The sequence below is a fragment of the Ranitomeya variabilis genome, chromosome 5 (genome assembly GCF_051348905.1).
Source record: "Ranitomeya variabilis isolate aRanVar5 chromosome 5, aRanVar5.hap1, whole genome shotgun sequence".
NCBI lineage: Eukaryota > Metazoa > Chordata > Amphibia > Anura > Dendrobatidae > Ranitomeya > Ranitomeya variabilis.
Window position 1 is genome coordinate 183,018,992 of NC_135236.1, and position 15,493 is coordinate 183,034,484.

The 15,493-nt window shown below is 46.4% G+C and overlaps 1 protein-coding gene across 1 annotated transcript in view; it reads right to left on the minus strand.

Annotated features, from left to right (window-relative positions):
- TMC3 (transmembrane channel like 3) overlaps positions 1-15,493 on the minus strand; it is a 187,880-nt gene that overhangs the window by 138,474 nt on the left and 33,913 nt on the right. Inside the window, exon 3 of the mRNA XM_077262725.1 lies at positions 11,367-11,442. Within this exon, the coding sequence (XP_077118840.1) occupies positions 11,367-11,442 (76 nt within the window). The remainder of the gene's footprint in view (positions 1-11,366; positions 11,443-15,493) is intronic.

The window sequence follows — 15,493 nt, forward strand, 5'->3', positions numbered from 1 at the left end:
CATTCAGTTCTTTTCTGGAATGGATTATGTGTGATGTGTCTGTCTGTGTGTGTGATTGTCTGTTGCTGATACATTATTTGGATGATTTTTTGTGCATCAGTCCTGGTCATTCCGGCTGCTGTGAAACCATTTTGAGGGAAGATGAGTAGGTGGTGGAGCATTTCGGGGTACCGCTAGTTTCAGGAAAAACGGAAGGGCCTTGTACAAGCCTTTCCTTTTTGGGCATCGTGATTGACTCGGTTAATTGGGAGTTCATATTGCCGGAGGAGAAGGTTGTAGCTTTGTAGGAAGAGGTGGTTCGGCAATGGCGGCTTAAGAAGTTGTCCTTGTGGGAAGTTCAGTCACTTCTCGGTAAGCTAAATAATGCTAAATTTTGATAATCACAATGGGGAGAGTTTTTCTCATTGATTGGCTAGTGCCAATGTGGAAGTTCAAGCGCCGCATCATTTAGTTCGGCTATCTAGGGAACACAGAGCAGATTTGGAGGTTTGGGATAGGTTTTTAGAGCAATATAATGGCCATGTGATGCGGCTACAGTGCAGTGTAGCGCAGCCTTCACCAGGGGGAGCTGGCGAGGGAAGAGAGGCCCCAAGCTCACAGCCCAGCAACACTGGGTAGCCACACAGGTGTAACAGGTAACAAAAGAGTGGTCAGATGAGCTGAGTCAGAACCTGTCAGGAGCAGAAGCACCAGAAATAACGGGAAAGCACATAGAGACAAGCCAGAAGTCAGAGCCAAACGGGAGCGGGGTATCCAAAACGTGAGACGTAAGATGAAGTCGGGGTACAAGCCAGAGTGTCAAAGCCGGTCGGGTGAACATGGTATCAGAGACAGAAAACAAGAGGCGGGGTTCAGAGATCAGGCAGAGTCAAACACTGTAGGGAAACAACTAGACAAACACTAAATCAGGGATAGGGAACAGGTCTAATACAAATGCGGGAAGTCAGAGGCAGAAGGATCACCAGGGTATACAGGTCAGCTGCTCTTGCCTGGAATCATAAACTATCACTTATGCTGGCCAGCAGACTGCAGAGGACTTAAAAAGCCCAACCAGCTCCAAAATGAGGCCGAGGGGATTAAACCCGCATAGCCAGTCCAGAGAGATGATAGCAGAAAACAAACTCTGAACTGGAGCATGACAGGCCATTCATTGCTTATGGAGGAGGTGGTGGGAAATGTTGATTTGGATTTGTTTACGGATGCCTCAGGTGTGGTTGGTTTTGGGGCATACTTCAGAGGTCAGTGGTGTGCTTCCAGGTGGCCAGAGGATTGTTTTTTGTCAGGTCTGGTCAAGAATATAGTGTTGTTGTAGATTATTCCCATTTTGGTAGCCGTGCATTTATGGAGGAGGGATTTTCAGGACTGGAGGGTACGATTCAATTGCGATAAAATGGGGGTAGTGTGTGCGATTAATAGTTTGACTGCGTCTTCGCTTTCGGTGATTAGTGTACTTCGGCTACTTGTTTTGACCTGCCTGTCTATAAATGTAAGCACCAAGAGAACCACGGTGGTAAAACAGGCTAGTAAGTTGCCACCCACCCCACGGTTTTACAGGTAGCCCCTTTGGCTGTTCATGTATTTTACATCAATGACTTCAGGTCTTGCACTTTTTTTCTTTTGATGGCTGCCAGCCTCTATGTATTTTGTGCGCAATGAGTGTCTCACCACTTATGGTATCTATATTGTCATTGCACAATGATACACATTACTGCACAATGCATTTGCACTTTATGACCTGATTTGGCCTGGGGATTTTTGCAACTTGCTAGCCTGTTTTACCACCATGGTTTCATCTTTTCAGCTTACCATTGTCTTTTCCCTGTATAATTTTCAATATGTATGATCATAATTTGTTGAATAATAATAAAGTTTAATATTTTTAGTAATTTCGGTTCTCTTGGTGTTTTCTCTTCAGTATGATTTTCATAATTCTGCACTGAACATTGTCCTATACATCCTTGTACCCTTTGATACTTTTCAATTCACTGCGCTGTGGATTTTGGGTGCTGGCTTGGCATATACAGTAGGTTACTGTCTATAAATGTGTATGTTACAGCTTCTCATGCGCCAGGTGTAAAGAATTCTATTGCTGACTCGCTATCTCGTTCGCAGTGGGAGCGTTTTCGGTCGTTGGCCCCAGATGCAGAGGACAATGGTTTGGAGTGCCTGGCAGCTCTTTGGTCTCCAGGCTGCAGAATCTTTGATTAAATCGTCACTTGCTGCCATCACGTGGGCCGCTTACCAGTCGGTATGGTGTTCATGGGAAGGTTGGTTGGCATCGTGTGCTGGTTGTGGCACTGCTGCGGATCAGGTGGGAGCTCTATTGCTGTGGTTGAGTCAGAGGGTTGCGGAAGGTAGGTCATCGGTGAAGGTCTTGCAGATTAGCGCTGCTTTGGCCTTTGGCTTCAAGCTTTAGGGTCAGAGGGATTTGCCGAAAGTGTTTTTCATGAAACAGGCATTGAAAGGGTTTAGGCAAGGTGGTTGTCAGGTTGATTGTAGGCATCAGGTGTCATTTAACGTGTTGGTGGGGTTTGGTTAAGGCATTGCTGGGTCTGGATGGCTCCCGATTTGCACCTCATTCTTTTCAGATTGGGGCAGCAACGGAATTGGCAGTTTGTGGTTTGGGTTCTGAGGTAGTGCAGTGAATTGGAAGATGGGATTCAAGGCGTTATAAGAGTTATATTAGGCCTCAGGGAGCTGGGGTGGATTTTCATAATTGATGTGATATTGTGGTTGTTTATTGATGGGAAGGGATTATGGTAAGATGTTGATTTGTATCTTGGGCCATTTGTATGTCCACTTGGGAGCGCGGCGTGCGGATGTGCGGTGTGAAGGGAGGAAGCTCGGTTTTTCCAGGAACGTGGCAGTGATCAGGTGTCTTGGTTTCAGGGGGATGGGTTGGAGCAAGTTTCTGCAGTAGGGGCTTAGCAGCACCAGGCTTGATAGGCCACCTGATATTTTGGTATTGCATGTTGGGGGTAATGACCATGGGGTTCGCCCTTTTCGGGAACTAGTGAAAGACAATAAGCATGATTTGCTTCAGTTATGGATGTCTTTTAGAGGGATGACCGTTGTTTGGTCGGAAATTGTTCCATGCAAAATGTTGGCGTAATCCTAGATCAGGAGAAAGAATTAATAAGGCCAGAATAAAATCAACAGGGCCACGTCCAGTTTCATGTGTAGGAATGGGAGCATTGTGGTTCATCATTTTGAGTTGGAAAAAGGTGACGAGGTTGGTTGGCAGATGGAGTACATTTGAACACTGTAGGCAGCGATCTTTGGGCGCTTGGTTTACAGGATGGGATTGAAAGGGCCATAGCATTCCGTCGTGGGGGGGTCTCAGGCATTTGAGGTGGTCAAAGGCCTTCATTGTGGTGGTTTGGGGGGGTCCTTGAAGTTAGTGCTAAATTGGTCTGGGGGGTCCATGGGTATATGGATTCCCCAATTGGTTATACATTATGGTTTTGGTCTGGTGATTTTGGGGGATTTTCAGCAAGGGTTTGTCGGATCCCCAAGGTTTAAGTGGGCAATGGAACCCCTCTGGGTATTGGTGCTCCCGAGCCAGTGGCGTTAAATATTTGTATGTTGTATAAATAAAGGCTGTTGTGGCCAAAATTATGCAATTTTACGGTACCTTTGTTTTATTGTGGGGCCCGGGTCAGGGTGAGGTATTTGGGTGTTCAACTTGGAAGGTTTAGTTAAAGGAGGGTTCCCACCAGAGCATCGCCAATACCAGTGTCATGGCCTTTTTTCAGAGTATATGAATGATAACACTGTAAGGGGTTGACATACTTAGCTGCTTCCTCAGGTAGACACAGAAACCGTTCTGGTAGAGAAACACCTGCTAGTTTATTGGGGATGACATAAACCTTGGCAGGGTGTTGTGAAATTGGATTCTGGGCTCCCCCGGTGGCCACTTGTGGAATTGAACTTGTGTGCATCATCCCCTCTGTTCACCTGCTCCTATCAGGATGTGGGAGTCGCTATATAACCTTGCTCCTCTGTCAGTTTCTTGCCGGTCAACAATGTAATCAGAAGCCTTCTGTGCTTGTTCCTGCTACTAGACAACTCCCAGCTAAGTTGGACTTTTGTCCTTGTGTGTTTTTGCATTTTGTTCCTGTTCACAGCTGCTGTTTCGTTACTGTGTCTGGAAAGCTCTTGTGATCGGAAATTGCCACTCTGGTGTTATGAGTTAATGCTAGAGTCTTAAAGGAATTTCTGGATGGTGTTTTGATAGGGTTTTCTGCTGACCATGAAAGTGTCCTTTCTGTCTTCCTGCTATCTAGAAAGCGGACCTCGATTTTGCTAAACCTATTTTCATACTACGTTTGTCATTTCATCTTAAATCACCGCCAATATATGTGGGGGCCTCTGTCTGCCTTTTGGGAAAATTTCTCTAGAGGTGAGCCAGGACTGTCTTTTCCTCTGCTAGGATTAGGTAGTTCTCCGGCTGGCGCTGGGCATCTAGGGTTAAAAAACGTAGGCATGCTACCCGGCCACTTCTAGTTGTGCGGCAGGTTTAGTTCATGGTCAGTATAGTTTCCATCTTCCAAGAGCTAGTTCTCATATATGCTGGGCTATGTTCTCTCGCCATTGAGAATCATGACAGTTTGACCGGCCCAAAAAAAGGGTTAAATTACTGGCTGAGAAAGGAGAGAAAAAAGAAGTCTGCTACAATTTTTTTTTTTTTTTTTTCCTCTAGTTCTGAGTGTGCTCTTAATTGAATCACTTGCTAGTCTGCCTATACTGCAGCCTTCCTCTCTTTCTCTCCTTCTAATCCTTGAATGGCTCTGTGTTCACCTGTTTCAAATGGATCTTCAGAGTGTAGCTACAGGTTTGAATAATCTCGCCACAAAGGTACAGAATTTGCAAGATTTTGTTGTTCGTGCACCTATGTCTGAGCCTAGAATTCCTTTGCCTGAATTCTTCTCGGGGAATAGATCTCACTTTCAAAATTTTAAAAATAATTGCAAATTGTTTTTGTCCCTGAAGTCTCGCTCTGCCGGAGACCCTGCACAGCAGGTCAGGATTGTAATTTCCTTGCTCCGGGGCGACCCTCAAGACTGGGCTTTTGCATTGGCACCAGGGGATCCTGCGTTGCTCAATGTGGATGCGTTTTTTCTGGCCTTGGGGTTGCTTTATGAGGAACCTCATTTAGAGCTTCAGGCGGAAAAGGCCTTGATGTCCTTGTCTCAGGGGCAAGATGAAGCTGAAATATACTGCCAAAAATTCCGCAAATGGTCTGTCCTTACTCAGTGGAATGAGTGCGCCCTGGCGGCGATTTTCAGAGAAGGTCTCTCTGATGCCATTAAGGATGTTATGGTGGGGTTCCCTGTGCCTGCGAGTCTGAATGAGTCCATGACGATGGCTATTCAGATCGATAGGCGTCTGCGGGAGCGCAAACCTGTGCACCATTTGGCGGTGTCTACTGAGAAAACGCCAGAAAATATGCAATGTGATAGAATTCTGTCCAGAAGCGAGCGGCAGAATTTTAGACGAAAAAATGGGTTGTGCTTCTATTGTGGTGATTCAACTCATGTTATATCAGCATGCTTTAAGCGTACTAAGAAGCCTGACAAGTCTGTTTCAATTAGCACTTTACAGTCTAAGTTTATTCTATCTGTGACCCTGATTTGTTCTTTGTCATCTATTACCGCGGACGCCTATGTCGACTCTGGCGCTGCTTTGAGTCTTATGGATTGGTCCTTTGCCAAACGCTGTGGGTATGATTTGGAGCCACTGGAGGCTCCGATACCTCTGAAAGGGATTGACTCCACCCCATTGGCTAGTAATAAACCACAATACTGGACACAAGTGACTATGCGTGTTAATCCGGATCACCAGGAGGTTATTCGCTTTCTGGTGCTGTATAATCTACATGATGTTTTGGTGCTGGGATTGCCATGGCTGCAATCTCATAACCCAGTCCTCGACTGGAGAGCTATGTCTGTGTTAAGCTGGGGATGTAAAGGAACTCATGGGGATGTACCTTTGGTTTCCATTTCATCATCTATTCCCTCTGAGATTCCTGAATTCTTGTCTGACTTTCGTGAAGTTTTTGAAGAACCCAAGGTTGGTTCACTACCTCCGCACCGGGAGTGCGATTGTGCCATAGACTTGATTCCGGGTAGTAAATACCCTAAGGGTCGTTTATTTAATCTGTCTGTGCCTGAACACGCTGCTATGCGAGAATATATAAAGGAGTCCTTGGAAAAGGGACATATTCGTCCTTCGTCATCTCCCTTAGGAGCCGGTTTTTTCTTTGTGTCTAAGAAAGACGGCTCTTTGAGGCCGTGTATTGATTATCGACTTTTGAATAAAATCACGGTTAAATATCAATATCCGTTACCACTGCTTACTGATTTGTTTGCTCGTATAAAGGGGGCCAAGTGGTTCTCTAAGATTGATCTCCGTGGGGCGTATAATTTGGTGCGAATCAAGCAGGGGGATGAGTGGAAAACGCATTTAATACGCCCGAGGGCCATTTTGAGTATTTGGTGATGCCTTTTGGTCTTTCAAATGCCCCTTCAGTCTTCCAGTCCTTTATGCATGACATTTTCCGCGATTATTTGGATAAATTTATGATTGTGTATCTGGATGATATTCTGATTTTTTCGGATGACTGGGACTCTCATGTCCAGCAGGTCAGGAGGGTTTTTCAGGTTTTGCGGTCTAATTCCTTGTGTGTGAAGGGTTCTAAGTGTGTTTTTGGGGTTCAAAAGATTTCTTTCTTGGGATACATTTTTTCCCCCTCTTCCATCGAGATGGATCCTGTCAAGGTTCAGGCTATTGGTGATTGGACGCAACCCTCTTCTCTTAAGAGTCTTCAGAAATTTTTGGGCTTTGCTAACTTTTATCGTCGATTTATTGCTGGTTTTTCTGATGTTGTAAAACCATTGACTGATTTGACTAAGAAGGGTGCTGATGTTGCTGATTGGTCCCCTGATGCTGTGGAGGCCTTTCGGGAGCTCAAGCGCCGCTTTTCTTCCGCCCCAGTGTTGCGTCAGCCTGATGTTGCTCTTCCTTTTCAGGTTGAGGTCGACGCTTCTGAAATCGGAGCTGGGGCGGTGTTGTTGCAGAGAAGTTCCGACTGCTCCGTGATGAGACCTTGTGCTTTTTTTTCCCGTAAATTTTCGCCCGCCGAGCGGAATTATGATATTGGGAATCGGGAGCTTTTGGCCATGAAGTGGGCTTTTGAGGAGTGGCGTCACTGGCTTGAGGGGGCCAGACATCAGGTGGTGGTATTGACTGACCACAAAAATTTAATTTACCTTGAGTCTGCCAGGCGCCTGAATCCTAGACAGGCGCGCTGGTCGTTGTTTTTCTCTCGGTTTAATTTTGTGGTGTCGTACCTACCGGGTTCTAAGAATGTTAAGGCGGATGCCCTTTCTAGGAGTTTTGAGCCTGACTCCCCTGGTAATTCTGAGCCCACAGGTATCCTTAAAGAGGGAGTGATATTGTCTGCCGTTTCTCCAGACCTGCGGCGGGCCTTGCAGGAGTTTCAGGCGGATAGACCTGATCGTTGCCCACCTGGTAGACTGTTTGTTCCTGATGATTGGACCAGTAGAGTCATCTCTGAGGTTCATTCTTCTGCGTTGGCAGGTCATCCTGGAATCTTTGGTACCAGGGATTTGGTGGCAAGGTCCTTCTGGTGGCCTTCCCTGTCACGAGATGTGCGAGGCTTTGTGCAGTCTTGTGACGTTTGTGCTCGGGCCAAGCCTTGTTGTTCTCGGGCTAGTGGATTGTTGTTGCCCTTGCCTATCCCGAAGAGGCCTTGGACGCACATCTCGATGGATTTTATTTCGGATCTGCCTGTTTCTCAGAAGATGTCTGTCATCTGGGTGGTGTGTGACCGTTTCTCTAAGATGGTCCATCTGGTTCCCTTGCCTAAGTTGCCTTCTTCTTCCGAGTTGGTTCCTCTGTTTTTTCAAAATGTTGTTCGTTTGCATGGTATTCCTGAGAATATCGTTTCTGACAGAGGGACCCAATTCGTGTCTAGATTTTGGCGGGCATTCTGTGCTAGGATGGGCATAGATTTGTCTTTTTCGTCTGCTTTCCATCCTCAGACTAATGGCCAGACCGAGCGGACTAATCAGACCTTGGAGACATATTTGAGGTGTTTTGTGTCTGCGGATCAGGATGATTGGGTTGCTTTTTTGCCTTTGGTGGAGTTCGCCCTCAATAATCGGGCCAGCTCTGCCACCTTGGTGTCCCCGTTTTTCTGTAATTTGGGGTTTCATCCTCGATTTTCCTCCGGTCAAGTGGAATCTTCGGACTGTCCTGGAGTGGATGCTGTGGTGGAGAGGTTGCATCAGATTTGGGGGCAGGTGGTGGACAATTTGAAGTTGTCCCAGGAGAAGACTCAGCTTTTTGCCAACCGCCGTCGTCGTGTTGGTCCTCGGCTTTGTGTTGGGGACTTGGTGTGGTTGTCTTCTCGTTTTGTCCCTATGAGGGTTTCTTCTCCTAAGTTTAAGCCTCGGTTCATCAGCCCGTACAAGATATTGGAGATTCTTAACCCTGTGTCCTTCCGTTTGGACCTCCCTGCATCCTTTTCGATTCATAATGTTTTTCATCGGTCATTGTTGCGCAGGTATGAGGTACCGGTTGTGCCTTCCGTTGAGCCTCCTGCTCCGGTGTTGGTTGAGGGTGAGTTGGAGTACGTTGTGGAAAAGATCTTAGACTCTCGTATTTCCAGACGGAGACTCCAGTATCTGGTCAAATGGAAGGGATACGGTCAGGAGGATAATTCTTGGGTCACTGCCTCTGATGTTCATGCCTCCGATCTTGTCCGTGCCTTTCATAGGGCTCATCCTGATCGCCCTGGTGGTTCTGGTGAGGGTTCGGTGCCCCCTCCTTGAGGGGGGGGTACTGTTGTGAAATTGGATTCTGGGCTCCCCCGGTGGCCACTTGTGGAATTGAACTTGTGTGCATCATCCCCTCTGTTCACCTGCTCCTATCAGGATGTGGGAGTCGCTATATAACCTTGCTCCTCTGTCAGTTTCTTGCCGGTCAACAATGTAATCAGAAGCCTTCTGTGCTTGTTCCTGCTACTAGACAACTCCCAGCTAAGTTGGACTTTTGTCCTTGTGTGTTTTTGCATTTTGTTCCTGTTCACAGCTGCTGTTTCGTTACTGTGTCTGGAAAGCTCTTGTGATCGGAAATTGCCACTCTGGTGTTATGAGTTAATGCTAGAGTCTTAAAGGAATTTCTGGATGGTGTTTTGATAGGGTTTTCTGCTGACCATGAAAGTGTCCTTTCTGTCTTCCTGCTATCTAGAAAGCGGACCTCGATTTTGCTAAACCTATTTTCATACTACGTTTGTCATTTCATCTTAAATCACCGCCAATATATGTGGGGGCCTCTGTCTGCCTTTTGGGAAAATTTCTCTAGAGGTGAGCCAGGACTGTCTTTCCTCTGCTAGGATTAGGTAGTTCTCCGGCTGGCGCTGGGCATCTAGGGTTAAAAAACGTAGGCATGCTACCCAGCCACTTCTAGTTGTGCGGCAGGTTTAGTTCATGGTCAGTATAGTTTCCATCTTCCAAGAGCTAGTTCTCATATATGCTGGGCTATGTTCTCTCGCCATTGAGAATCATGACAGCAGGGTTCAGCAAAATAAACAGCCTTGCTGACATAATGGTAAAACAAACAACAATACAGTCCTTTTGAGTACATTCCCTTCAAGGTTCACCTGCAGTTATCCTGCTCAGTCATGTAGCTCCTCCACGAGCTATGTGAGAGTTCCTGCTCTCCCAATACACAATACCACACTGACTCTCTTGGCCAGGTATTTAGCACCTATGTGTTGGTCACATGACCATGACATCACACAGGTCCTTTCTGGACTCTGCATGTGGAGATACGGTGGACCTCAGCCCACCCGCTCTATGAAGTTCCACTAAAACCAGCCCATAACATAGGTTCCTATTTACCCTCTCAGCATTTAACACACTGGAGGCAAAAACACTCTGGTTTTATATCACTGACCGCAGTATGCGCAGTGACAGGTATCTCTCTATGCCAGTGACTCTATAACAAAACCAAAGCTTTTTCTCCACTCATGGCTAGTGGTTGGGTGAAGCCATTTATTGTCAAACTACTGTGTTTTCTCTTTTTTAATCATAATGACAACCCAAACGACTCTGATCAAAAGTTCACATACCCTGATGATTTTGGCCTGATAACATGTACAGAAGTTGACACAAATGTGTTTGAATGGCTACTAAAGATAACGTCCTCACCTGTGACCTGTTTGCTCACAATCACGTCCTCACCTGTGACCTGTTTGCTCGTAATCAGTGTGTGTGCATAAAAGCTGAGTGAGTTTCTGTGATCCAGACAGACTCTTGCATCTTTCATCCAGTCACTGACATTTCTAGATTGTGAGTCATTGGGAAAGCAAAAGAATTGTCAATTGATCTACCGGAAAAGGTAGTTGAACTGTATAAAACAGGAAAGGGACACAAAAAGATATCCAAGGAAATGATAATGTCAGTCAGCAGCGTTCAAACTGTGATTGACAAATGGAAAATCAGGGGTTCTGTAAAAACAAAACCATGGTCAGGTAGACCAACAAATATGTTGTCCACAACTGCCAGGAAAATTACTTGGGATGCAAAGAAAAACCCACAAATAACATCAGCTGAAATACAGGACTCTCTGAAAACTAGCGGTGTGGCTGTTTCAAGATGCAAAAAAAGGAGGCACTTGAAGAAAAATGGGCTGCATAGTCGAGTCGCCAGAAGAAAGCCATTAATGCGCAAATGCCACAAAGTCGACCTGTCATTGGTTACATCAGAACAAAGTGAAGTTTCTGCAGTGGCCATCTCAGTCTCCTGACCTCAATACCATTGAGCCACTCTGGGGAGATCTCAAGCACGCAGTTCATGCTAGACAGCCCATTAATTTTCAGGAACTGGAGGCGTTTTGTCAAGAAGAGTAGGCAGCTTTACCATATGAGAAAATAAAGAACCTCATTCACAACTACCACAAAAGACTTCAAGCTGTCATTGATGTGAAAGGGGGCAATACATGGTATTAAGAAATGGAGTATGTGAACTTTTGATCCGGGTCATTTGGATGTTTTGGGTTGTCATTATGATTTAAAAAGAGAAAACACAGTAGTTTGACAATACATGGCTTCACCCAACCACTAACCATGAGTGGAGAAAAAGTTTTCTTGTTATCATTCATATTCTCTGAAAAAAAGGACAACTGTATATCATGTATACCTCTAAAACAAATGACGAACAATTGTCAGAAAACAAGACTGTAACCTCTAGCTATCTGCACAGATGTTGGCAGTGAATCCTCCATTGTACTGTATATGACGGTCCACAGAAAGTGACTTAAATATATAATTGCCTTACCTCTGCTCCAGCTGCTTGATAACCCCGTGTCCTGGTAAGGCGTCCTTCATACTTCAACACAATCTCTTTAGCCTGCCTGTTAGACAATCAACAATCACAATTCATTATTAGTTCCTATGAAAGGGAACCTGTCAAGTCAGATAATGCTATTAACACACAGACTTAGGCTTAATCTTCAGATTAATAATGCTAGGAAGGAAATTGGCCTCTACACTGAAAGCGCAGCTCCTGGAAGAGAATTATCTTTATTCCTCCTTGAGCTGCTGGTTTTCAGTGATACAGGCATGGCGGCACGGAAACAGTCACTGCTCACAGCACTGTGAGCGGCAGCTGTAAGCAAGGCTCAGCACTCATTGCAGAGCTAACTGTTAAGGCCCCGTCTCACTAAGCGATTTACCAACGATCACGACCAGCGATACGAGCTGGCCGTGATCGTTGGTAAGTCGCTGTGTGGTCGCTGGGGAGCTGTCACACAGACCGCTCTCCCCAGCGACCAACGATCAGGGGAACGACTTCGGCATCGTTGAAACTGTCTTCAACGATGCCGAAGTCCCCCTGCAGCACCCGGGTAACCAGGGTAAACATCGGGTTACTAAGCGCAGGGCCGCGCTTAGTAACCCGATGTTTACCCTGGTTACCAAAAAAAACAAACACTACATACTCGCCTTTCGGTGTCCAGGTCCCTTGCCGTCTGCTTCCTGCTCTGACTGAGATCCGGCCGTACAGCGAGAGCAGAGCGCAGCGGTGACGTCACTGCTGTGCTCTCACTTCTCACTGTACGGCCGGCAGTCAGTGAGAGCAGGAAGCAGACGGCAAGGGACCTGACGGACATCAGAAGGCGAGTATGTACTGTTTGTTTTTTTGTACATTTACGCTGGTAACCAGGGTAAACATCGGGTTACTAAGCGCGGCCCTGCGCTTAGTAACCCGATGTTTACCCTGGTTACCAGTGAAGACATCGCTGGATCGGTGTCACACACACCGATTCAGCGATGTCAGCGGGGCCTCAACGACCAAAAAAAGGTCCAGGCCATTCTGACACGACCAGCGATCTCGCAGCAGGGGCCTGATCGCTGGTACGTGTCACACATAGCGAGATCGCTATGGAGGTCGCTGTTGCGTCACAAAACTAGTGACTCAGCAGCGATCTCGCTAGCGATCTCGCTATGTGAGACGGGGCCTTTAGTCACAATGATGGGTATGCTTGCAGTGATCACTAACAGTGCTGGAAGCAATGACTGTAGCTGTGCTATCCGATGTGACAGGTTCCCTTTAACTTGTACTTCAAACAGAATTTTTTTTGGCTGTTCTAAAAGTTTCCTCTAACTCAATACAGTATTTGTAGTTTGATCTAAGAAGCTTGATAAGTGACAGAAAGTAATATTTCTCTTTCTTAGATTGAAAACAGGTTGTATTCAAAATATTTCACTGTCGTTTTTACTCATATATGGAAATTAGAGTCAATGACTAGAACTGGAACTGACTAACTAGAATTCATTTCACTGAATCCTGTTAGTCACTATTTTTTCTCCAATTCAAATTCTCACAATTTCCCAGCAATTTTGTGTGGAATGTGCACCTATAAAATGTAACTTTTAGGGTAAGGCCAAATGTGGCATTCATATTGCTGCTGTGATCAGGCTGCAAAGTGGCCATAAACGTCAGCGGTAGTGTTGAGCGATACCTTCCGATATCGGAAAGTATCGGTATCGGAAAGTATCGGCCGATACCGACAAAATATCGGATCTCGCCGATACCGATACCCGATACCAATGCAAGTCAATGGGACGAAAATATCGGAATTAAAATAAACCCTTTCTTTCCTTGTAGGTTCATTCTACATGAAGGAAAACAACTAAGAATAATGTAGGATGTATTGGGGGAGGTGGCGGAGACATTAAAGGCATAGAGGTTTAGCCCAATCAAATAGAATAGCAGGAATTTTAAATTTTTTTTAAGACGTTCGGAGTTACAAAGATATTGACTATGTTAAGATTTTTTTTTATTTTGTCAGATATTGATGTTTCACTACTTCCACGCCCTTCACCCTCTTTTTTACTTCTCCCACACTTCCTTCTTCATCATCATCAGCATCTTTGACATCAAGTTCTTCTTCACCTTATTCATCTTCTTCTTCATCTTCTACCTATAATTTTTTTTTGTTACATTGTTCATATTCTTTTTATTTAACTATTATTCTTCTTCATATTCAACTTCTTCATCATATTCTTATTTGTGACAGGCATTCCCGTAGTTGTTATCTATAAAAGTTTGAAGATTACACCTTCCGTTCTGCCTGTCACAAGACAGCTAGATTTGTCCGCGTTCAGTTTGGCCTGCAGCATCAGGCTTTATCCAGGGGCACCACGAGGAGAAAAGGAATCACCCCCATACACTGCTTAGTCTTCTGCTTATAATTTAGATAATATCTTTTGCTCTGATATTTAGTGTTATGCTTAATGTTCTTCTGCTCTTTGTTCTGCAGCCTCTTGTTCTTCTGCTTCTCGGTCTCCCATGTCGTCGTCGTCTCCAGGGTCGTCGTCTCCGGGGTCGTCATCATCGGGGTGGTCTTCAGGGTCATCGTCTCCAGGGTCGTCATCATCTCAGTGGTTGTCGTCTCTGGTGTCGTCGTCATCTTAGGGGTGGTCTTCCGGGTCATCGACTTTAGGGTCTTGAACTTGGAAATGTAGCAGAAGGTACAAGAAGGCTGAGAAAATGCCGAGAAACAGCTGATGGAACTGGAACTCAGATGGCTACCCGAAGGTCCAAGAGCCAATGGAACTACCGAGGACCAGCTGACGTTACTGGAACCCGGTTACTAAGCAGGAGGTACCCGTGCCTGAAAGCACTACCAAGGACCACCTGACGTTGGTGGAACTCGGATACCCAGAGGGAGGCACCTAAGCCAAAGGCTCTGCCCAGAACCAGCTGACGGTACTGGAACCAGGATGGGGAGCAGAAGGTACAAGAGCAAAAGACACTGCCGAGAACCAGCTGACGGTACTGGAACCCGGATGGGTAGCCGAAGGTCCAAGAGCCAATGGAACTACCGAGGACCAGCTGATGTTACTGGAACCCGGTTACTAAGCAGGAGGTACCCGTGCCTGAAAGCACAAATAAGGACCACCTGACGTTGGTGGAACTTGGAAACCCAGAAGGAGGCACCTAAGCCAAAGGCTCTACCTGGAACCAGCTGACGGTACTGGAACCAGGATGGGGAACTATTCAAGCTTGTCTTCCTAGAGCCCCAACTAGTGGTGTTGGAGCAAAGGGTCAGCAGGGGGAGCAGAGTGTAGGCCGAAGCCTGCACTGGAGGCATTTGGAGGTCTGTTGTGTCCGCGTGGCTTTTGCAGGACACGATGCCGGCTACACAGCAGGGGAACAGCTGGCGGTGCTGAACCCCACTGACAGAGTGGCGGGTGTTTTGCTCTGTGCAGCCAGCACTTCCGGGCACCAACTGGCAGTGTTAGAGCCCAGGGACAGCAGGCGGAGAGGGAACAGAGTGAGGCCGAAGCCTAATTGAACCAATTTTAAAGGTAACCTTTAACCCCCCCTCAGGTGTTACAAACTAGAAGAGCCACACCTTGGGCAGCAGTAATGCTGCCCAAGTCAAAGGTTGCTCTTTTAATTTTGTTCCTTGCACACGCTGAATGAAACAATTACCACATTTAGGCCCTTATACAGTCAAAAATGTCTTGGAGGAGGGAGTTCCCTTCTTAATGAGACGCAGAACAGCTGGCAAAAATACCACCTTGGTGCTTGGCGCGGCCTCCTGAGCATCACATTTTGCTGTACAGGAGTCTGCGCTGTTGCGTTATCCCTTGGCCATGCGCTGTCCGTCTTCTGACATCATTTGATGTCGGCTGGTGCGGTTCGCGATGCCCATGAATCCCAGCCCAGCAGTGTCTTTACATTGTTTCACACTGCGGGACTGGGATTCATGGCCTTGCGCAGTACATATGTTCGCCTCTCACTCGGGTCCTTACACCTGCTTCAGACTGTGCGGCGCCAGCTGATCCCTTATGGCATGCCACGGCCATGAGGCCGCACAGTGTGAAGAAGGCGGAAGGAGATGAGTGACAACAGGCGAAGATATGCACTGCTCATGCCCGTCAATCACACCCTCG